The 21,046-nt window shown below is 41.6% G+C and overlaps 1 protein-coding gene across 1 annotated transcript in view; it reads left to right on the forward strand.

The window, feature by feature from the left end:
* EML6 (EMAP like 6) overlaps nucleotides 1–21,046 on the forward strand; it is a 277,088-nt gene that overhangs the window by 218,655 nt on the left and 37,387 nt on the right. The window contains exons 24-27 of the mRNA XM_042932287.1: nucleotides 243–331; nucleotides 4,905–5,081; nucleotides 13,185–13,386; nucleotides 13,493–13,619. Coding sequence (XP_042788221.1) covers nucleotides 243–331; nucleotides 4,905–5,081; nucleotides 13,185–13,386; nucleotides 13,493–13,619 — 595 coding nt within the window. The remainder of the gene's footprint in view (nucleotides 1–242; nucleotides 332–4,904; nucleotides 5,082–13,184; nucleotides 13,387–13,492; nucleotides 13,620–21,046) is intronic.

The following is a 21,046-nucleotide window of genomic DNA, read 5'->3' on the forward strand; positions in this document are numbered from 1 at the left end:
TTCTATGAGGGATGTGCAAGGTCAGATTTTATGACGCCCACATTAAAAAATTCATAGCTTTGGGGTTTCTGCCCTGCCATATAATTGACTTTACGTGCACTTCTGGATAATCCAGCATTCTTTTGCTCAATTTATGAGCCTGATTAAAATGAATCAAAATAGTTGCAACCGTGCTTGTATCTTTACAACAGAAAGATAAATGCAGATGTTAATTGTCTTTTTGCTTCATTCTATCATACTAGGAAAATTATTGCAAGTTAATTCGGGTGCCAAAGAACAACTCTTTTTTGAAGCTCCGAGAGGCAAGCGGCATATAATAAGACCTTCCGAGGTAACAGTCATACACAGAGCTTTTTAAAAGTGTTTCGTGAAAATTTAATATGTGCATTTTTAATAAAGCCTGTCCATTATTATCCATTAGTATGGGTTATATTTAGTGTACCTTTAAGCTTGATTGTTTCTTAAATCTGAGTGCTTAATCTGGTTCCCTACATTCTGAGAACCTATGAATTCACTGGTCTGCTGATGGAGCATTGGACAGTCAGCCTTGTGCTTAATCTTCCTCTGCTGCAAGACAATGACTAAGCTTATAATTTGAATGCTACATATTACTTCTTCCATTGGACATGCCCTGTCCTTTGGTGCAAAGCTTTCTGTGAACATAAACTTTTGAAACTTACTTTCTCAGTAAGTATTTGTAACAACACTATCTTCTGCGGTAAGAAAAATTACTTTTTAAAACAAAAACTATGTACAACCTGACCATCCATTTGTATCAAACTGTTTCCCTTTTCCCTGTTTTCCTCATGTCTTTGGCCACATACATAATTTCTTAGTTGTTGAAATCAAAGCCTCTATACAACTTTTGAATCCATGAACTAATGCCTTTCTAAAGGCTAAGGTGCTTTTGCGGCCAAGTGCTTCTTCCAGGGTCTGTATGGAGGTTCCACAGAGTGAACATGGATGGCTGAAAGGTGGTTGCCTGGTTGAGCATTAAGGACCTCTTCTTAGCCCCAGGAGACAACCTGAGTCATTTATTTGCTATATAACCTTTGATGAACGAAAAGGAAATAATTGCTTCCTTAGAGGGAAAGGTGTCAGAGGGTACACCACGGAGGGATAGGCATCTGCCTCTAACTTCAGTCTGTCATTAAGAGAAACCGTCCCATCATTGCAAAGTACTCCCAGAAACATTGGGATATGTGCCCATTCATAATGTTTTCATGGTTTCTAAAAGAAGTCTATGTGCGGTACTTAAGAAGTATAAGTTGTTAGAGATGCTGGCATTATATTAATGGAAATTGTTTGCTGATCAATCGATCTCACTCCCAGATTCCAATGTATTTATCTCTGATCAGTTGTCATTCTAACTTTTTTAAAGAAACTTCTGTAGCCTTGAGTAAGAGATATTTTAAATTAAGTCCTTTATTCACTGGACACTTCGTACGCCTGTGTTATTGTCTTGTGAACATTCTTGTGTGATGGCTGTCAGTCTCATTTTACAGACAGGGAGATTAAGCCTCCAGGAGAGTAAGAGGACCATGGAGCTGTGGTCCCAGTCTCGAGGGGTCCATGTGTGACTACTTGGCAGCCTAGACCATGGGGCCTTTTGGATTTTTCCTGTGTATTTAAGCATCATTTTACATCACTTCATCTGTGTTTTCCCTTCATGTTCTGGTGCCCCAAAATAAGTGCACTAAAATAAAATTCAGTCGAACCAAATGGTGGAGGGGGAAGGATACCAACTTGGGACCGATGAGCAATTACTGTGTTTAAGAATCTGCACAAGAGGAAAATTTGTGTTATAAGAAGGCTTCTTCACATACCAGACTCTGGCTCTGAAGAGTTCATCTGTCACTCTGAGGTACACAGTTGGTATTCCAGAGGCTGATCTCTGGTGCTGCTGTTTGCGGAGGCCATCCAGCTGATGTTTTCACGCCTGGGATTCTCTGGTATTGCCACCTAAGGGCAGTGGAGACGCAGCTCAGCATTTCTTCCACCAGTAGTGTCAGGCCCTTCAGCTACCTATGAAGGATGACGAAATCCTCTTAAAAAAAAAAGTTTATTTATCTTGGGGGAGTGGGAGGAGAGAGAGAGAGAGAGAGAGAGAGAGAGAATGAATGAATCCCAAGCAGGCTCCACACTGTCAGAGAACAAAAATGTTCTTGCTATAATAAAGCCAGTGAGGCAGAATTGAGTATTGTTTTCTTTTTTCTTTTTTAAGTTTATTTATTTATTTTGAGAGAGAGAGACAGAGAAAATGAATCTGAAACAGGCTCCTCACTGCTGTGCAGAGCCCAACACTGGGCTCGAACTCAAGAACCACGAGATCATGACCTGAACCAAAATCAAGAGTCAGACGCTTAACCAACTGAGCCACCCAGGCACTACAGAAACCCTCTTTTCAAAAAAGGTTTTTTTTTTTTTTGTTTTTTTTTTTAACAGCCATGGTGAAACTAACACAAACCTTACTCGACAAATTGTTAAGTATGACGAATACTAAAATGCCCATTTAAATCCATCTGGTACAGCACAGCACAGTCAAAGCAGCACTAAACTAGGAGGCCGGCTCTCTTGAGCCCACTTCCCTCTGCCTCCTAAACCAGCTGTGATTTAAGTGACTCACCTCTCTGGATCTTCCTTCCCCTGGAAAATGATGATGGTAATGACACATCTGCCCAAGGCAAGGTGCTATGGAAGAGACCCTTTGAGGACCCCTCTTCCATCTAAGGTTCAGGATTTTTAACGAGTTTGCCTCTTTTGGGTTTTGTGGGTTAGAGGGATCATTTTTTAATGCTCCCTTTTAAATGCAATTTCTGTAGCTTCCAACAAATTGGGTATTTGCTTGGGGACCTCAGTGTCCAGATCTGGCCAAGGATGATCTGCTGGGGTGATCTCAGGGTGAGCAATAACAGCTCGCCCCCGCCCCAACTGCCCGCTTTTGTGCCTAGATAACGAGGTCAGGGAAACTGCCACATAGGGCGCTGGCACTGGAGATGGACAGGAAAGTCTCAGAAACAGAATCTGGAACGTGGAAGGGAGTCAGTGGCCAGAAAGCCTGCTTGCAGAACCAGCAGGACCGTTTGCCTTCTCTTCCTGAGAAGGCCAGTTTAGTGGATAAGAACCCCAGAAAATGGAGATGATTGCTGAGGAGGCACCTCAAGTCAACTCAGTCTGTGGTCCTGCCTGAGGCACCCCAAATCACCAGGGCGAGTGCTGCTTTTTGGTTCCAGTTCGGCATGGTTCCAGGAGGAGCACAGAATGTTAAATGAGGAGAAATTTGAGTGACTAAAATACATTTAATACCTCCCCACGTTGTGACTAAAACCCAACTGCATCTTTATCTTGCCATTTCTCTGTAATGCGTAGGTGCGTTAACAGATCAAATCCCCCAGGAAAGTCTAATACACAGTGTTGTTACTATTGTTTATTTTAAAAAGGAAAGCCTAGATTATATCAGGATTTCACCTATATGAATTTCAAATCTTTTGTCCATGAATTTCAGAGAAAACAGTTTTAAAGGATAGAATATAGTCATAGTAATGCAATATGAACAGCTCTTCAAGTTCGTAAGGTGGTCTCTCTCTAGCATACAGGATATTAGGCTAGCTGCAGAATCTTATTACTCATTCCTTCTAGAAGCACTCCTTCAAAAAAAGTTACATCTTGTGACTTTTTAAAATAATTTGCTAAATAATCAGCCCCATTGATTAATGCAGCTCAGTAGTTCTTATTTGGGAGCAATATTGCCTCTTCCCGCAGGGACATTTGTCAATGTCTAGGGACAGCTTGGGAAGGAGGGCTGCTGGCCTCCAGTGGGTAAAGGACAGGAATGCTGCTAAAATACTACCATGCACAGGACAGCCCTTGACAACAAAGAATCAACTGTCCTAAAACATTAATAGTGCTGACACTGAGAAACCCTGATCTAGCTTATGGCTTAAATGATGCTAAAACCTACAAGAACTAAAAAACTTTTTAGATTTTCTTTTCTTTTCTTTTCTATTCTATTCTATTCTATTCTATTCTATTCTATTCTATTCTATTTATTTTTTGAGAGCCAGAGAATGAGAGAATCTTTTTTTTTTTTAATTTTTTTTTTAACGTTTATTTTTGAGACAGAGAGAGACAGAGCATGAACGGGGGAGGGTCAGAGAGAGAGGGAGACACAGAATCTGAAACAGGCTCCAGGCTCTGAGCTGTCAGCACAGACCCCGACACGGGGCTCGAACTCACGGACCGCGAGATCGTGACCTGAGCCGAAGTCGGACACCCAACCGACTGAGCCACCCAGGCGCCCCAAGAGAATGAGAGAATCTTAAACAGGCTCCACAGTCAACTCAGAGCCTGATGATAAGGGGTTCGATCTCACAACCATGCAATCATGATCTGAGACGAAATCAAGAGTCAGATACTTAACTGACTGAGCCACCCAGGCGCCCCCTAAAAAACTTTCTTATTGTCAGATTTCCACAATTCCAAAATAATGATTTTATACATAGAAAAATAAATGGTTATCTGATTGTAGTGTTTACTTAGATAATCCATATGCCACTTAAAAACTGCATCTTAGAACTTATGCACCTCAGATCACAACACAATTGCCTAGTGCTGGCAAAGTCATCAGTAAGGACTATTCAGCTACATTTTTTATTGCTGTTTATTTATTTATTTTTTTAAATAGTACGGCATAAGGAATATAGTCAGTCGTTGGTAGTGTAACAGAGTCACGTGGTGACAGGTGGTAGCTACACTTTTGTTGAGCATACCTTAATGAACACGTAGAGTTGTCAAATCACCATGACGTACACCTGAAATTAATGTAACATTGCATGTCAACTACAATAAAGAAAAAGATCTCTAGGTTGTGCAAAAATATATTGATTTCTTTCCTTCTTTTTAAGATTGAGAAAATAGAGTGGGACACGTGGACCTGCGTGCTGGGGCCTACGTGTGAGGGAATCTGGCCTGCACACAGCGATGTGACTGATGTAAATGCTGCCAGTCTTACCAAAGACTGTTCCCTCTTAGCCACTGGAGATGATTTCGGTTTTGTTAAGCTTTTTTCATATCCTGTCAAGGTAATACTGCATGTTTATTATATTTACTTGCTCAGTCTCATTAATAACCTAAAATCTGTGCATAGTATCTAAATGGATATTTATTTTTATTTTTTAAAGACTTTTTTTAAGTTTATTTATTTATTTTGAGAGAGAGTGTGTGAGTGGGGGAGGGCAGAGAGAGAGAGAGAGAGAGAGAGAGAGAGAGAGAATCCCAAGCAGGCTCTGCGCTGTCAGCATGGAGCCCAACACAGGGTTCGAACTCACGAACCATGAGATCATGACCTAAAATGAAACCAAGAGTCAGAAGCTTAACCTACTGAGGCAGTTAAGGTGCCCCTCCAAGTGGATTTTTAAATATAAGCAATCAATAATGTTATCTACATCACCATTGTTATTTATGCTATCTAAAAACCTTTATGACACTGTTTACTACTAGGTGTCAGAGTCTCATGGTATAGAATTCCTCCTTGAAAGGCCTTCACTGGTCATCAAATCCAACATCTCACAAACTGCAGAGGAAGAATTTCTTTACAACATCTTGGGCCAGTGCCTTCCAATAGGTACTTCCTTGGAGAGGAAGTGTGTACTACCTCACAAAGCAGCCCAATTCATTTTTAAATAGTTCAGTTATTAAAACGTTTAGCTCTATATACAGCTGAACAGCCTTCATATGGAGCAAGATAGTCCTCGACTCCCTGAAATCTCAGTTTCTCCAGCCTAAACATGTCCAGTTCTTCAGCCATTTCCCACAGGACATGGTTTCCTGCTGCCCCTCCCTCTAGGCGCACTCCATGTTATCAATTCCATTCTAAACTGTCTCCTCTGAGATGGAATTCACCATCTCAGATGTAATCTGACGAGTTCAGGGTCAGGGGGAATTTTACCTTCTTGTTTTGTATTTGTATTAAATCAAACTAAAATAGCACCAACTCTTTGGGCTGCCACACTATGCAACTGAATCCTAGATTTCATTCCAAAGAAATGTTCAGCTTATCCCTCATCTTGTCCTTACACAATTGATACTCTAAATTTGAGCACAGAACTTTGTATTTGTACCAAATAAGATTTATCTTACTTCACCTCCTTGTTCTAACCTGTCAACACGTTTTAAGTACCTTTTCAAAATGTTTACTTTCCCTTCCAGCATCATGTCATCTTCTCATTTCACAAGTGTAAGTTTTAAATCACGGGAAATAAAAAAAGACAAGGACAACCAAACATCACCGTCAGGAGCTCTTTTCAGTTATTCTGTTTATTAATGTACACATTGAGTTCTAGTTCTTCAGTCAGGATCAGACATTTACATTTACCCGACTGTGCTATCTTGGAGCTCACGTTTCTATCCTACTCCGGATAACACATCATTAATGATTTGGCAGATATCTTGCTGAAAGCAAGCAAGCAAATCTCCCCTTTTAATAAACCAATCGGTAAAAGACACGTATTTCACACTGAACCCTTGTTGCTGTCTAGTGATCATTACTTCCTTTTCCAAGTGCTTATTGACCTTTTGTGTAATAATTCACCCTAGAATTTTCCAGGGATTGCATCAACTCATGAATCAATATTTGCCAGAGTCTGCTTGTTTTCCCTTTTGAATACAGGAACCTTTTTGTGTTTGAGGCCACCTCTCCTGGCTTCTAAACTCCTCAGCTGTTCCTGACTTTACTTGTGTGGTCATGTTAAAAGAACCTGCACTCAAGCACATAGTTCTTTTTTGCCCTTTCTGGTTTGAAGAGCATTCTCTTTACAGAGGAGATAAGTAAATCTCCTTTCCGTTTGTATTAAATCATGTGATCTAAGATGTGTTCTAACTTTTGCCTATTTTTTTTCTAGTCCTCCCTGTATCTTTGAATTCCTTTACGGTTATCTTAGTTTTTGACTTTAGCATTCCTGAAACTATTAAAATTTTCTGTGTAAGACTTCTGCGTTCATCCTTGGTTATCCGCTCCTCCATCATTTGTGCGCTTAAGACGTTGAACACACCAGTTCCCTCGGCAGCAACTTTAGTTTCCTTAAATGCCTTCCTCTTTAATTCTTCATTTGCAAACATCCTGTCAGGGTATGATTTTGGTAGTTTTTCTAAGATACGCTTCTGAGTATATCCAGTGTTCCCTTCATTGTCCTTCCCATCAATTCACCATCACTTATCAGCACCCCCTTCCTGTGTGGTCACAGTTCAGTTCTCTGTAGCACTTTTCCTTCCTACTTTTACATTTTTTGGAAAGAGATTGCTCGTAGGACAAGTCAAAAAGTTAGTGATACCCTGGCTTTAGTAGATGGGTTGTGGCAGATCTTTAAGTAGCTAAAATCCCCATGGTACAACTCCATCGTGCTCCTGAGCTACATTTGTTGTTGGTCCTGGCAATTCATCATCTGCATCCCCAGCCTGCCCAGGTAGGCTGTCTATAGCAGAAATTTCAAGCTGTGTTCCTCCAACTCCCAGAGTTCCAAGGAGGCTCCTCAAGGACAACCTCAACAAACAAAGTAGGGGCCAACTGAAGGGGCTCTGGGACCCCACCCCTACTACCCCAGAGCCATTCTGCATTTTATATTTTATACATTGAGTTTCCGTATAAGATTTATTTTCCCAACATTTTGTTATGAAAATTTTCAAGCATACAGATTAGGCAAAAAATGATACAGTGAACTCCTGGAGTTCTATAAAGAATTCATAGATTCTATACATATTCAAACTTAAAATTTTTTTTAAATGTTTATTTATTTTTGAGAGAGGGAGATAGAGCACAAGCAGGGGAGGGGCATAAGGAGAGGGAGACACAGAATCTGAAGCAGGCTTCAGGCTCTGAGCTGTCAGCACAGAGCCCATTGTGGGGCTTGAACCCACAAACCACGAAATCATGACCTGAGCTGAAGTCGGAAGCTTAACTGACTGAGCCACCCAGGCGCCCTGATTCTATATATAATTCAAAGTAAATTGTAGGGGTGCCTGGGTGGCTCGGTTAAGCATCCAACTTTGATTCAGGTCGTGATCTCAAGTTGACCAGTTAAAGCCCCACATCGAGCTCTGTACTGACAGCTCAGAGCCTGGAGACTGCTTTGGATTCATTGTTCCCCTCCCGCTGCCCCTCCGTCACTCACACTCTGTCTCTGTCTCTCAAATAAATAAACATTTTTAAAAAAATGTTTTTTAGGGGCACCTGGGTGGCTCAGTCAGTTAAGTGGCCAACTTCAACTCAGGTCTTGATCTTGTAGTTCATAAGTTTGAGTCCTGCATCAGGCCCTGTGCTGACAGCCCAGAGCCTGGAGCCTGCTTCTGGTTCTGTGACTCCCTCTCTCTCTGACCCTCCCCAGCTGGCACTCTGTCTCTCTCTAAAATAAACATTAAAATTTAAAAAAAAATTTTTTTAAACAAAGTAAATTGTTGATATAAGGATACTTACCCCTAAATGTTTCAGCATGCCTATCATTACCTGTAGTTCAACATTTGCTTATGGTGTTTTTAAGTTTATTTATTTTGAGAGAGAGAGAGAGCAGGGGAGGGGCAGAGAGAGAAGGAGAAAGAATCCTAAGGAGGCTCCACACCATTAACGCAATGTGCTTATGGTGATTTTTAAGTAAAATTTACATACAGTTGAATTACACAGTTTTTTTTTAAGGTTCCTTTTGATGAACGTTGACAAACACATACACCTACATAATCCAAACACCTGTCAAGATACAGATTCAAGATATAGATCACTATCATCACCCCAGGAAGTTTCCTCATGCTAACTTCTGGGTCAATGCCCCCACCCCCCATCATTCTCACATGAAAAGACTATTCCATTGTTTTCCATAATAGATAAGTTTTACCTGTTCTAGAACTTCATATAAATGATCAAGTAGGTACTGTTTTGTGTCTGGCTTCTTTTCACGCAGATAATGTTTCTGAGATTCCTCCTAATAATAGTCTGTTCCTTTTTATAGCTGAGCAGAAGTCCATTGTATGGATAGAACAGAGTTTGTGTACCCGCATGGCTGTCAAAGGGATATGCTTTTCCAGTGTTTCGTTGTAAGAAAGCTGCTATCAACATTTTTTGGACAAATCTTGTAGACATGTTTTCTCCTTCTTATGTAAATACATAAGAGTGGAATTTCTGGGTCGTAGGGGAAAATGCATGTTTAACTTTTTAAGAAACCACCAGACCTCTTTCCAAAGTGGTTGTATCATTTTATATTCTCATAATGAATGTAAGAGAGTTCCAGGTGCCAACATTCAGTATTGTCACACTTGCAAAATTTAGCTGTCCCAGGGATCTCACTGTGTTTGTAATTTATGTTTCCCTGATGACTAATGACACTAAGCATTTCTTTGTTTCCTTACTGGGCATTTGTGAAGTGTTCATACAAATCCTTTATCCACTATAATAAGTTGGATTGTTTCTTGTTATTCTTGAGTTCTATGTAAGATTTGATGCAAGAAAGAGTTTCATAATTTAAAAGCATTTGAAAACCACTGGTCAATGTAAACAACTTTGACAGTGTCACTTCTCTTTCTCCTCTTAACCTGATTTTTCTGGCACACTTTTGCTCCCAAATACATGGACCCAGGCTGATGAATAGTTCTAGCTTTGTAGTCCTCCTCCTCCAATGCTTTGAATCTGTTGGACAGAGCTCACCGTCTGTTATAGACCGAATGTTTCCCCACCAAAATTCATGTATCGAAGCCCTATCATCCAATGTGACTGTATATGTAGAGAGGGCATTTATGGAAATAATTAAGGTTAAATGAGGTCACAGGGTGGGACTCTGATCTGATAGAATTAGTGTCCTTCTAAGAAGAGACACCAAAGAGGGGCGCCTGGATGGCTCAGTCAGTTGAGCATCTGACTTTGGCTCAGGTCATGACCTCACGGTTTGTGAGTTCAAGCCCTGCATCAGGTTCTGTGCTGACAGAGCCTGGAGCCTCTTCAGATTCTGTGTCTCCCTCTCTCTCTCTCTCTCTCTCTCTCTGCCCCTCCCCTGCTTGTACTCTGTCTCTCTCTCTCAAAAATAAATAAACATTAAAAAAAGAAGAAGAAGAAGCAGAGACACCAAAAAGCTCATATTCTGTCTCCATGCACACTGAGGAAAGGCCATAAGCACACTTTCTATGTGCTCATGCATGGTATGTCTAGGCCAGGAAGAGAGCTCTCACCAGGAGCCAAATTGGTCTTATACTTTCCAGCCTCTTCCCAGAACTGTGAGAAATGAGTTTCTGTTGTTTAAGCCTCCCAGAATGTGATATTTTGTTAGGACAGACTTACCACTTTAAGACACCATCCCACTGTAGTGTTCTAACATTGAGTTCTATGTCATCAAGTCTTAATGATACTTATGAGATCTCAACACCACACAGCAACCTCTTTGCCCAAAATTCAGGTTGCATTTGTTAGACTCTAATGTCATATCTTCTTCTTGACCCTTTTCCCTGTTCTCCTTTGCTAGGAGTTACTCTGTCTCTCTTCCAGGCAGTATTCTCTCAATGACAAAAAGGTGTTCTTTTCAGTTTAAAATCTTCTCAATGAGGTCATTAGTCCCTTGATAATCACATTATTGCCAGCCTCCATAAAATAGACTCTCCTTCCCAGAGCCCGCCCATTTTTCTAGTACCTTAAATCATGTATCACAAGACCCAGTTCCATCCTTGGACACCTGGCCCATTACTCCCATAGCCTCCCTTCCCTTGCAAAGCTGTGACTCTCCACTATACCAGAGAGGTTAAAATACGACCATGCCATTTACATTTCTAAAACCCACCCTCAAGTTCTCACGTCTCCTCCCCAGAAAGTCAAAGACTCTGGAGAATGGTTCTTCAGAGAGGAACCTTCTCTCTGTTAAATGTTACAGACAGAGAAACTATGCAAAACGTTGTGAATGTGGGAGAGGATACATAGGTTTCCATCAAACTCTCAGGAATTTCTCACCTAACAGCAGTTAACACCCAGCCTTGTGGAGACATTCTCTGTTCTTTCATGACTCAGTGGAAGAGGAAAGTTGTGGTAGTGAATCTCTATGAGTATTACAGAAATGCATGGTTTGACATGATGACCCAGAAGGACAGCTCATCTGACCATCTGTGTCACGTGTTCACGAGACTCCTTCCACAGGTCCTAAGGGAGCCACCAAACATCCCTGCTGGCCTTTTTCTCATGGCGGAGCAGCTGGTTTCCTAGAAACTTCTAGTAACTGCAAATTCCCTTTATTGTTCTACCCAGCAGTTATCTTGTTCCTATTCTGAGAATCTTGAATCCCCCTCTGCTGCAAGAATCCCAGCTTTGTTAAATAGCTTCAGTGACTCAGAATTTTTTCCTCTTTCTCCTCTGTTCCTTTCTTTTCCTTCACAACTTGATTATGATCAACTTAGAGTAATTTTTCTCTGAACTTTTGTTTTTGGATTTCTTCTTCCACCCTGTCTAGAAATCCTGTAGTGCTTTAAATAAGTCAGGGCATGGAGAGGCATTTTTCAGGCTCTTTTACTTTCTCCTCCTCAAGAAACCAGCTTGTGTTTGTAGTACATATAATGGGTAGGTTCCTGCTTCCAGCTGGAAGACCAGCAGGACACATGGCTGCAGCCACTATGACTGTCCTCTTTGTTTCCATGCCTTCTGGATCTCACATAGTCACATAGTGGTTTCCCTTGGAAATCCTTATTTTGCTCTGCCTATTTTCTAGCAAACTAGTGGCTCTGGAGGGCTTCCTGAAAATATGGCCTGCCTATTTGCTTCCCTAACCTTTCTACACTCACTACTCTGCGACAGAGTGGGCATTTCCACTTTGCTGTCAGGTAAATGTCTGCTAAATACAGAGAGATCTTGAGTAAGAGAATTTCAAAGTCATGCACTCTGCTGCACCTGTCTCCTGCCATGTATCTGTGCTGGTTTCGGGTTCCCTAGCATGCCAGTCCAAAACCCTCTGGAAGTCTCTTCCGTTATTGGGTCAAGTTTTCAGCGGGGACACTGATGGCCCTCTCACAACCTCAGAAAGAACATGTGGCTACCCACATTGCTTAAGGTATTCTCCAAGAGTCGCTGAGAGGATGGAAAAAAAACTCCCTCTTTAAATGGCTCTCACTGGAGCTGTTTTTGCCAGGCTATGGCTCATGAGCCAGAAATGGAAGCTGGTTTCTGGTGGCAGCTTCGGCTTCCCACCACTTATCAGGATTGCACAGTGTGAGCAGCCAACTGCTATTCCACCTCATCCTTCCCCACCTGGAATGAATGTTGTATGGCCCTGTGTGCAGTGCTAAAGAGCTTTCCATAATGACTAATAAACCGGACCTTTTATTTGGTTTGTTGAAAAGAAGCTTACTAGGGCACCTGGATGGCTCAGTCAGTTAAGCGTCTGACGTCAGCTCAGGTCATGATCTCTTGGTCTGTGAGTTCAAGCCCCATATTGGGCTCTGTGCTGACAGCTCAGAGCCTAGAGCCTGCTTGGATTCTGTGTCTCCTTCCTTCTCTCTCTGCCTCTCCCCTGCTCACGTGCGCGTGCACTTGCTCTCTCTCAAAAATAAACATTAAAAATTTTTTAAAAAGAAAAGTAGCTCACTTTGTTTTAAAACCAATTATTTGTGTTTCCAGTGTCCAAATTTGTTTCAAACATCTGTGGCAGCAACTGTTGTGTTTGTTTTAAATCTTACTTGAGGCCCCAGAATTAGAAGAAGTCCCTTGCTCTTCTGTCTTAGTCTGGGCTGTGGTACAACTGTGGGGCTGTGGGGATTACTGGGAAGACACTTGTGATGTCAAATGTCAGCCAGACTCACCATCAGGAGTTTACACAGGAGACCTATGGAGAATGTACATTTCATATTTGAGAGAAACAGAATCAAGCTGCTTCTATTTCGTTAGGTTCCCAGAAATAGGTTCTGTAATCTAACATTTCATTTGTTTCCTCACAAACCACCTACTGAGGACCCATGATGAGCCAGGTAATGTTTTATAAAAAAAAAAAAAAAAAAGGGACCTAGTTCCTGCCCTCATGGAGCTTACCCTCTAAAGAACGGGAGGAAAACTGCTGCTTGGATGAACTGCTTAATTGGTATCCACTAGAAGCCGCTCTGGAAAATAATATGGATGAAATAGTCTGGAGACAGGAGTCATGAGACTGGTTGGGGTAGTCACCAGTTCCTGGGCTTTACAGGGCCAGCATGCAAGATTCAAGAAGTATGTGGGGCACAGCGCACACGTCACCAACGTGAGGTGGCTGCACAACGACTCTGTGCTGCTCACAGTTGGTGGTGCCGACACAGCCTTGATGATCTGGACGAGGGAGTTTTTGGGGACCCAGGAGAGCAAGCTGGTGGACAGCGAGGAGTCGGACACCGATGCCGAAGAGGACGGAGGTGAGTGAGCCCCATGTGCCGCCTGCCTCTTCCACACATCCCACCCCACCCCCAACCCCGTGCCACTGCCGACCAACCCCATGCCCATCTCTTTCCGTTGTTTGAGGCTATGACAGTGACGTTGCCAGAGAGAAGGCCATTGATTACACCACCAAGATCTATGCTGTGAGCATCAGGGAGATGGAAGGCACCAAACCTCACCAGCAGCTGAAAGAAGTTTCAGTGGAAGAAAGGTATGGTGTCACCAGGTTTGCATTTACTATACCTGATTTCAACAAGAGTTCATTTTCTTTGCCCTCAGAGTTGTTACTTAAGCTAGTCTTTTGTGTCTATGTGCAGAGTGTTAACCTGCATACAGAGTTAAGCTGCTGAAAATCATCCATGGCCCTCGATAAGTGGCAAAGGGTGGGTTACACTTTGCAGAAGTTGGTTGTGGAAAATGACTTGAATAGACATGAGGTTTGATTGGACCAGGCTTATCCTTACCCAGAGAGGATGTCAGGGTAGCCTATACACTGTCTGAAATGTGATGGCCAACAGGAGACGTGCTGATCAGAGAGGGAGGGTGGGCTTCTAAGGTCCAGAAGGAATGTCTGTGGGTCCTGAGAAATAACCCTCTGTTCGAACCAGAGTCTGTGCATTACACGGGGTCACTTGGTGGTACCATCTCATACTGTGTTTTCACCTGCCCCAATTTGTTCAGGTGGGTTTGGTGACTCCAGACCTAACCAATTTGATTTGGCTGCCTTGGGATTCTTATACAGAAAGAAGGTTTCAGATGTTATTTTAGGCCTTTTTGATATGTTATTGTAAGTATCAATAAGAGAAATAGCCAAATATTCAGGCTTTTTTTGGAAAAAAGCTCATCGTTTCTACAGTTATTTAATTTACCATATTCATACTAGAAAGGATAAATACTCAGTAAAAACTCTCACATCTGAAGAGAATTTCATGGATCCCAAAGATGTTTTGCCATGGATTGGTTGTTCACAGGTACCCTGGATCCACTATAAGAAATGAGATTCAGGTTGTTTTTTGTTGTTGTTGTTTTGTTTTGTTGTGTTTTTTTTTTGTTTGTTTTTGTTTTTGTTTTTGTTTTTTTTGCATTCAGCATGGCTTTCTTCCTAATAGTAATTATTTCAAAAATTTATTCTATCACTTTTTACTAGTATGTAGGAATATAAATATAAAGAAGTAAAATATTTCTTCCTCTTGCCTCAGTTCAGTGCCACATGTTAAAATAAGCTTGATAGGGGCACCTGGGTGGCTTGGTCAGTTAAGCATCTGACTTTGGCTCAGGTCAGGATCTCGTGGCTGAGTTCCATCTTCACATCGGGCTCTGTGCTGACTGCTCAGAGCCTGGAGACTGCTTCAGATTCTGTGTCTCCCTCTCTCTCTCTCTGCCCCTTCCCCACTCATCTCTCTCTCTCTCGCTCTCTCGCTTTCAAAAGTACATAAATAAACAAATAAATAAATCAGCTAGATAAAAAGTGGGTGTGCTACAGGCACAAAGAGGGACTCTGATGCAAAATTCCCTAACTCGTCCCTAGCATCTTTGTTAGATGTCACTACGAAGGTTCAGAATTCTCTTTTGATGAAAAAAAATTATTGAAAAATTTTTTTGCAGTAGTCTATAAATTACAGTTTATCTTGCTTGCAACATAGTTTTTTAGTGGTCACAAAGATGAAATAATTTTAAAGGACCTAATTTTAAGAGTAAAGAAAAAAACCCATATACATGTTAGTGCCTAAATAAGCCTCCCCCTTAAATAATGAACTCTTAAAAACATTTGCCCTAAATTAAACATTCTTTTGAAAAAAAATTACCCAACCTCTCCAGTGTCACATAACATTATGAAATGAGTTGACTTGGCTATTATTCCAAGGTTGTTTCTGGCTGATTTGCACAAGCCAGTGCTTCGTCATGCTGAGACTTAGGCCAGCCACTAAGATTTAGAAATCTAAGCAAAGTCCCTGGCTGCCAGAGGGCATTGATGGGGAGTGACAGCTAATGGGTACCAAGTTTCTTTTTGGGGTGATGGGAATATTCTAAAATTATAGTCATGATTGTACAACCTTTTACATACTAAAAAAAAAAAATCAAAACTGAATTATATACTTATAGTGGGTGGTTTTCATGGCATGTAAATTATATCTCAATAAAAGTTGTTTAAAATGCAAATAAATCTATCTATCTATCTAAGCAAATTCACAATTCCAAACGCTGCAGCTGGTTTCTGACCTAAACTGAGGGTCATCTTAACCTTTCTGTGTTGTGATGTCTCTTTGGGTAGGTCTGTAAAGATCTCAAACCTGTTGAGCTTAGGAAAAGTTATGAGAGGTGAAGGTACAGAGGACCCTAAGAATTTTCAGTCTTAAACTCCAGAATTCTGAAGCGACCTCATCACATCAGTTGGGGAACTTGCTGTACATATATTAGCATCCACAGGATTGACTTTCTTATATATACAAAAGAAAACTAAATGCTGCATGGTATTAAGAGATACGGGGGTAGGCCTTTCAGTACTCTGTTGGCATTTTAAAAAATAATTCACACTAGGGTGTAGTGAAGAAAACATGTAGCGAACAAAACATTTTTTGAGATAAATATAGGGTCTGGAGGAATAATCAAGCCTTCTTTACAGAAAGCAACATCTTTGATAACTTAAAGGCCTTGATAGCTTCAGTTCCTAGAGTGGGCTGTAACCAGAGAGCAGGGTGCCAGCTGCACAGCATGCTGGGAGCAAAGCTCGACCACAGCAGGAAGGGGTGAGCGGGGAAGGAGCAGCAACTGGTGTCTGAATCCACAGCCTCCTTGGAGGCAAATCCTAATCAGAACCAAGAATCGTCAGTCTCCACCAGTCCTCCTCAGTAATTTTAGGGGAACTTGAACCTCAGAGATAGGATGGTAGACAGCATCTGAACTGCAGAAGAGGGAAGGGGGTACAGACAAGGTGGGTGTTCAGAGACTTTGTGAGAAAGCAGGATGAGAGAAGGAAGGTAGGGTAGGCAGGGCTCTTGGCAGTAAGCTGGGAAGACACCTCACCTGAGTCCTCACCTGGGAAAAGAAATGGGATCTGTGGATTCCAGCATCCCAGGCCGAAGAGAGAGGCAGGGACAGAAATGCTGGGGTCTTTCAGACCACAGGAGTATGGGGTCAGGCAGCACCTGGCTTTTCCCTGATAGTATTCAGGACTGTCAACCCTGACACTCTAACCTTTGACTACTTGACGCCCTCCTGCGTGGAGAGACAGAGGCTTTTCTTGACCTGTCCTTCATTGTTCCCTCCTGTGTGTACCTGACGATACCTACGTATACCTGTGTGCCTTTTCTAAACACCTGGGCCAAGACGAGTCCCAGTAAGACTAACAGGAGACAAACACTTGAGGATTGCAAGAGAAGTGAGCTTGGAACAACCACTCAACGCACGGACTTACTTTGCCTCGTACCAGTGTTTCAGAAAGTTCTACTCCCGGTTTAAATCCTTTTCCTCTTTAGAACCATGCGACGAGCACAGGATCCCTCATATTGAAAACAGTGCCTTGCAGACAGCTGTACATTATGCATCGGTTATTTTTTAAGCAAATGCGTTTCTAATTCCTAACATTTCAGATAGTCCTAAATTGTTTCTAATTAGACTCAGTTATTTGATTTTAAAATAGCTGTGAGGCTTTGGATTGTTCTTCTTTATACAATGTCTACACACACACGAGTTGTTATTTTTCAGAAGTCATAAGATCTTTAGTTCAATTCTTCTGAGAAGTGGGAAAGTGGAGAGAAGTGTGTAATTGCTCTCAAAAGAATACTGAGTTTTACCTACCAAGTATGTAATCCCTTGTGGGTGTGTACCCTGGTCACCCACTTCAACTTTGCTCTAGCACCCTTGCCTCTTTCCCCTAGCCACACTTGGCTAGCCAGTGCCCAACTTGGCTGAACCCTTGGGTAATCCTGCTGGTCAGCTGCCCATGTGTGGCATGTGGCTGAGGAAAGCCGTGGAATCTTTTCCAGTGCGGGGAACCAATGCTTTAGGCCTTATCTGGACGCTCAGGCCTGCCCCATAGTGCTTTCCTTCTTCCCCTGCTGTTTCCAATTCTGGTCTAGAGCAACCTTTCCAAACCTCTCATGTCTCTCAAGTTCCCACCTCTACCCTGACACAGCTTTCAACTTTTGACCTCATTCCTACTTGGCCATGTTTTCTCAACATTACAGCTGTCGCGTCAATCCGCAAACTTAAATTATTACTTAATAAGTACTTAAAATGCCAGTTCTTTTTCAGAAAAGGAAAAACAGGAGGGGGGAAACGTAGTTTTTTAGAGCAATTTAGCATATAAAATGCCTACCACTGTCACAGCACAAGGGATAGTACCCAAACACTGGGTTCTTACTTCAGTAAAAAAGACTTCTTCTGAACTCATCAGGCGACACATCCCTGAAATTTCCTCAGCATCAGGTTACTAGAGTTGCCTATAAAATTAAGAAGTTTCTTTCACCACTTTACCAAGGACACACCAAGTTTATATGTCATTTTTTTTTTAATTTATAAGGTAGGACTTTTAGTTTCAGGGAGCTCCCAACACAAACTGGCCTCAGCAAAAGGAACCTATTGGCTGAGACACCTGAAATCCATGGATAGAGTAACTTTAGGTGTCACTTGATATAGAAACTCATCTTGCTATTCTCTCTGTTCTCTCTCCATATTTCAGTTCTGCTTCCTCTAGGTTATTGCAATTCAGGCAGCAAAATGACTACAGTGCCTGGACCTTACAAGTGTCTGCGGCTCAAAAGAACTGCATCTGATAAGTCCTCACAAATGTTTTATGATGTGCTGCTGGCTCTGGTGGGTCACGTGACCACCCTTGAAGCAGTCACCGGTGACCTATAAAATATGAGCCTTTTATTGACTGTTCGTAATTAGTCACATGCCACCTGTAGAGTAGCGGTGTAATCACCTCCACCAGAAGTAAAAGTCCAAGGTGGCTAACAAAATTTGATTTCTGGATAGACCCAAAAGAACACACGTCTACTCCGCTCCACCTTTTTTTTTTTCATATGCACACTCTTGAAATGCTCTAATTTAGGGGTGCCTGAGTGGTTCAGTCTGTTAAGAGTTTGGATTCTTGATTTCAGCTCAGGTCATAATCTCACAGTTTGTAGGATCAAGCTCCTCATAGGGCTCTGTGTTAACAGTGCAGAGCCTGCTTGAGATTCTCTCTCTCCCTCTTTCTCTGCCTGTCTCCTGGAGTACGTGTACTCTATCAAAATAAATAAAAATAAACTTTAAAAAAAGTTCCAGTTTAAACTATCTACATGAATGATTGAAAATGCAGTTAGCCCCTCCACAAAGAGTCTTGGTCAGTTACTGTATCCAGCCTCACGTCCAGAATCTTAGGGAGTTGTGAAGTCTTCTCATCCAGGTTGGGATAAAGCTCTTCATAGTCCTGTGACTAATGATAGTGTTGACCACCATCACATACCAAATAGACAGTGGTGAAGAGAGGACAGAACGAGGATAGTTTGTTGGTTTGTTTAATTGCCATTTGGAAAGAGAGAGAGTGAGACACAATATGTAGTAGTCACTGGTCCATGTCCATATAATCCTTTGCTGGCTGAGATGGTCACAGACTCCTGCCCTTGCCATGCGCGTGTTCTTGCACAGCTCGACAGCAATACAAATGTTGGAAGATGTCAACAATCGGAGGATGTAAAGCTTGTGTTGGTGATGACAAAAGATACACCAAGTGAAAACATAAAGTAGGAAGTGACACAATGTCCTCTAAGAGAACCAGCTTCCCCAAGCCTCTCAAATGCCTCCTGGAATGTAAATGATGCCCCTATGGGGTAAGAATTCTCCCAGGCCAGAAACTCCTTAGTCATTCCCATGGGAGAATTGAATCCTCCCACCCTCCCCTGAATTCCCTCCCTACCCACCCCAACTCTTGCAAAAACTCTTGCTCTGTGCTTGGCACTCCCCAGATGACCATGACCCGTGCACACAGTCAGACAGGGTAGGGGATGGCCAGTTTTTAGAGACATCTCTCAGATGGCCCAAGCTTCAGGTCCATCTAATTCCATTTTTACCATTTACCTTCTGGCCTAAGATTTGGCATTTCATAGCACACCTTAGCAAGAAAAATACTTTGGACATCTCAGAATGGTAACTACTTGAGTTCTCAAAGTATCAAGTAGTTAAACTTCATAATTAATTATCATATCAATTAAAGAAAATAACTGTTTTCTTTTTAAAAATCATTTAATTATTTTTCATTCTTTCCTCATTTTTTTGATGATAAACTGAGCACCAGCTAATTGTTCACTGTTGGTATGTATTCCCTTTTAAAAGCATACTTATTATTTGTCTCTTGAAGCAATAGTATACCCTTTTTAGGTTCAGCTGATTCTGATGGTCTGTTATTGTTGCCATTGTTTAATGTTTAAATTGTGACTGTGTGGTCTTTAGCAGACCTTTCTTTGGGTTGGTGTATGTGGCCTTTCCACAACACTATCATGTACTTCTGAAATCGTCAAGAGGTCCCATGATTATCATTGATTTTCAAGCAACCTCCAGTAGTTATGGGGAATCTGGTTTCTGTGAGGGCGCATTAGTTCCCCATAACTACTGGAGGTTGCTTAAATTATTGCAGACCTAAAACAGAAAAAGAAAACACTTTTTTAAAGGTCATCAGGTATACTGATATTTTATTTTATTTTATTTTATTTTATTTTATTTTATTTTATTTTATTTTATTTTATTTTATTTTATTTATGTTATGTTATTTAAAAAATTTTTTAATGTTGGGACGCCCGGGTGGCTCAGTCGGTTAAGCTTCTGACTTCAACCTGGTTCATGATCTTGCAGTTTGTGGGTTCAAGCCCTGTGTTGGGCTCTGTGCTGACAGCTCGGAAACTGGAGCCTGCTTCTTTTTCTGTGTCTCCCTCTCTCTCTGTCCCTCCCCCATTTGCCCTCTGTCTCTCTCAAAAATAAAAATAAACATTAAAAAATTTGTTAAAAATTTTTTTAATGTTTATCTTTATTTTTGAGAGAGAGAGAGAGAGACTCTCTTTTTGCCTTGTTTTAATAGGAGCTTTGTCATGCTATCTTTTCCTCATATTATATACTGTATTTCTAAACATTATATTGGGTAGCATGTTGTCTAAAAGATGAGAAAGCTTCTTTTCCTTTTCTGGTTTTGATTCTTGGTTCTAGCTCTCTAGCTTCAAAGAATGTAAAAATGCAGGGCAGCTGGTATCTTAGAATTTCTTAGAATTAGTGGACAGTGAGAGGTAGAACCTAAGTCTTTTAGGTTTGACCCAAGCCCTCTGTTGGTTGTGTCCCCAGCAGGAGATAAAGCACTCTGAAAAGGAAGTAATGTGGGGAGAGTTTAGTGAAAGGACTAGTAACAAAGGTGTGGGCAGGATTAAGATACAACAGGGATGGAGTAGCACCTCAGAAATAGCAATGGCTGGAAGCCATCACCACCCTTGGGTCTGAAGGGGCCAGGGGGGAAGCTGTTGCCAAATGTGGGGAACATTAGCTGTAGGAACAGACTACTTACAGGAGCTGAGACCTGAAGGGAAAGGTTGAAGGTAACCAGTCTGAGTCCCAGCAAGGAGGTCTCTGGGGGGGGGGATAAATTCCCCAACTGCATTCTCCTCTGACCCT

This window comes from Panthera leo, chromosome A3, assembly GCF_018350215.1.
Source record: "Panthera leo isolate Ple1 chromosome A3, P.leo_Ple1_pat1.1, whole genome shotgun sequence".
In the NCBI taxonomy this organism is placed as follows: domain Eukaryota; kingdom Metazoa; phylum Chordata; class Mammalia; order Carnivora; family Felidae; genus Panthera; species Panthera leo.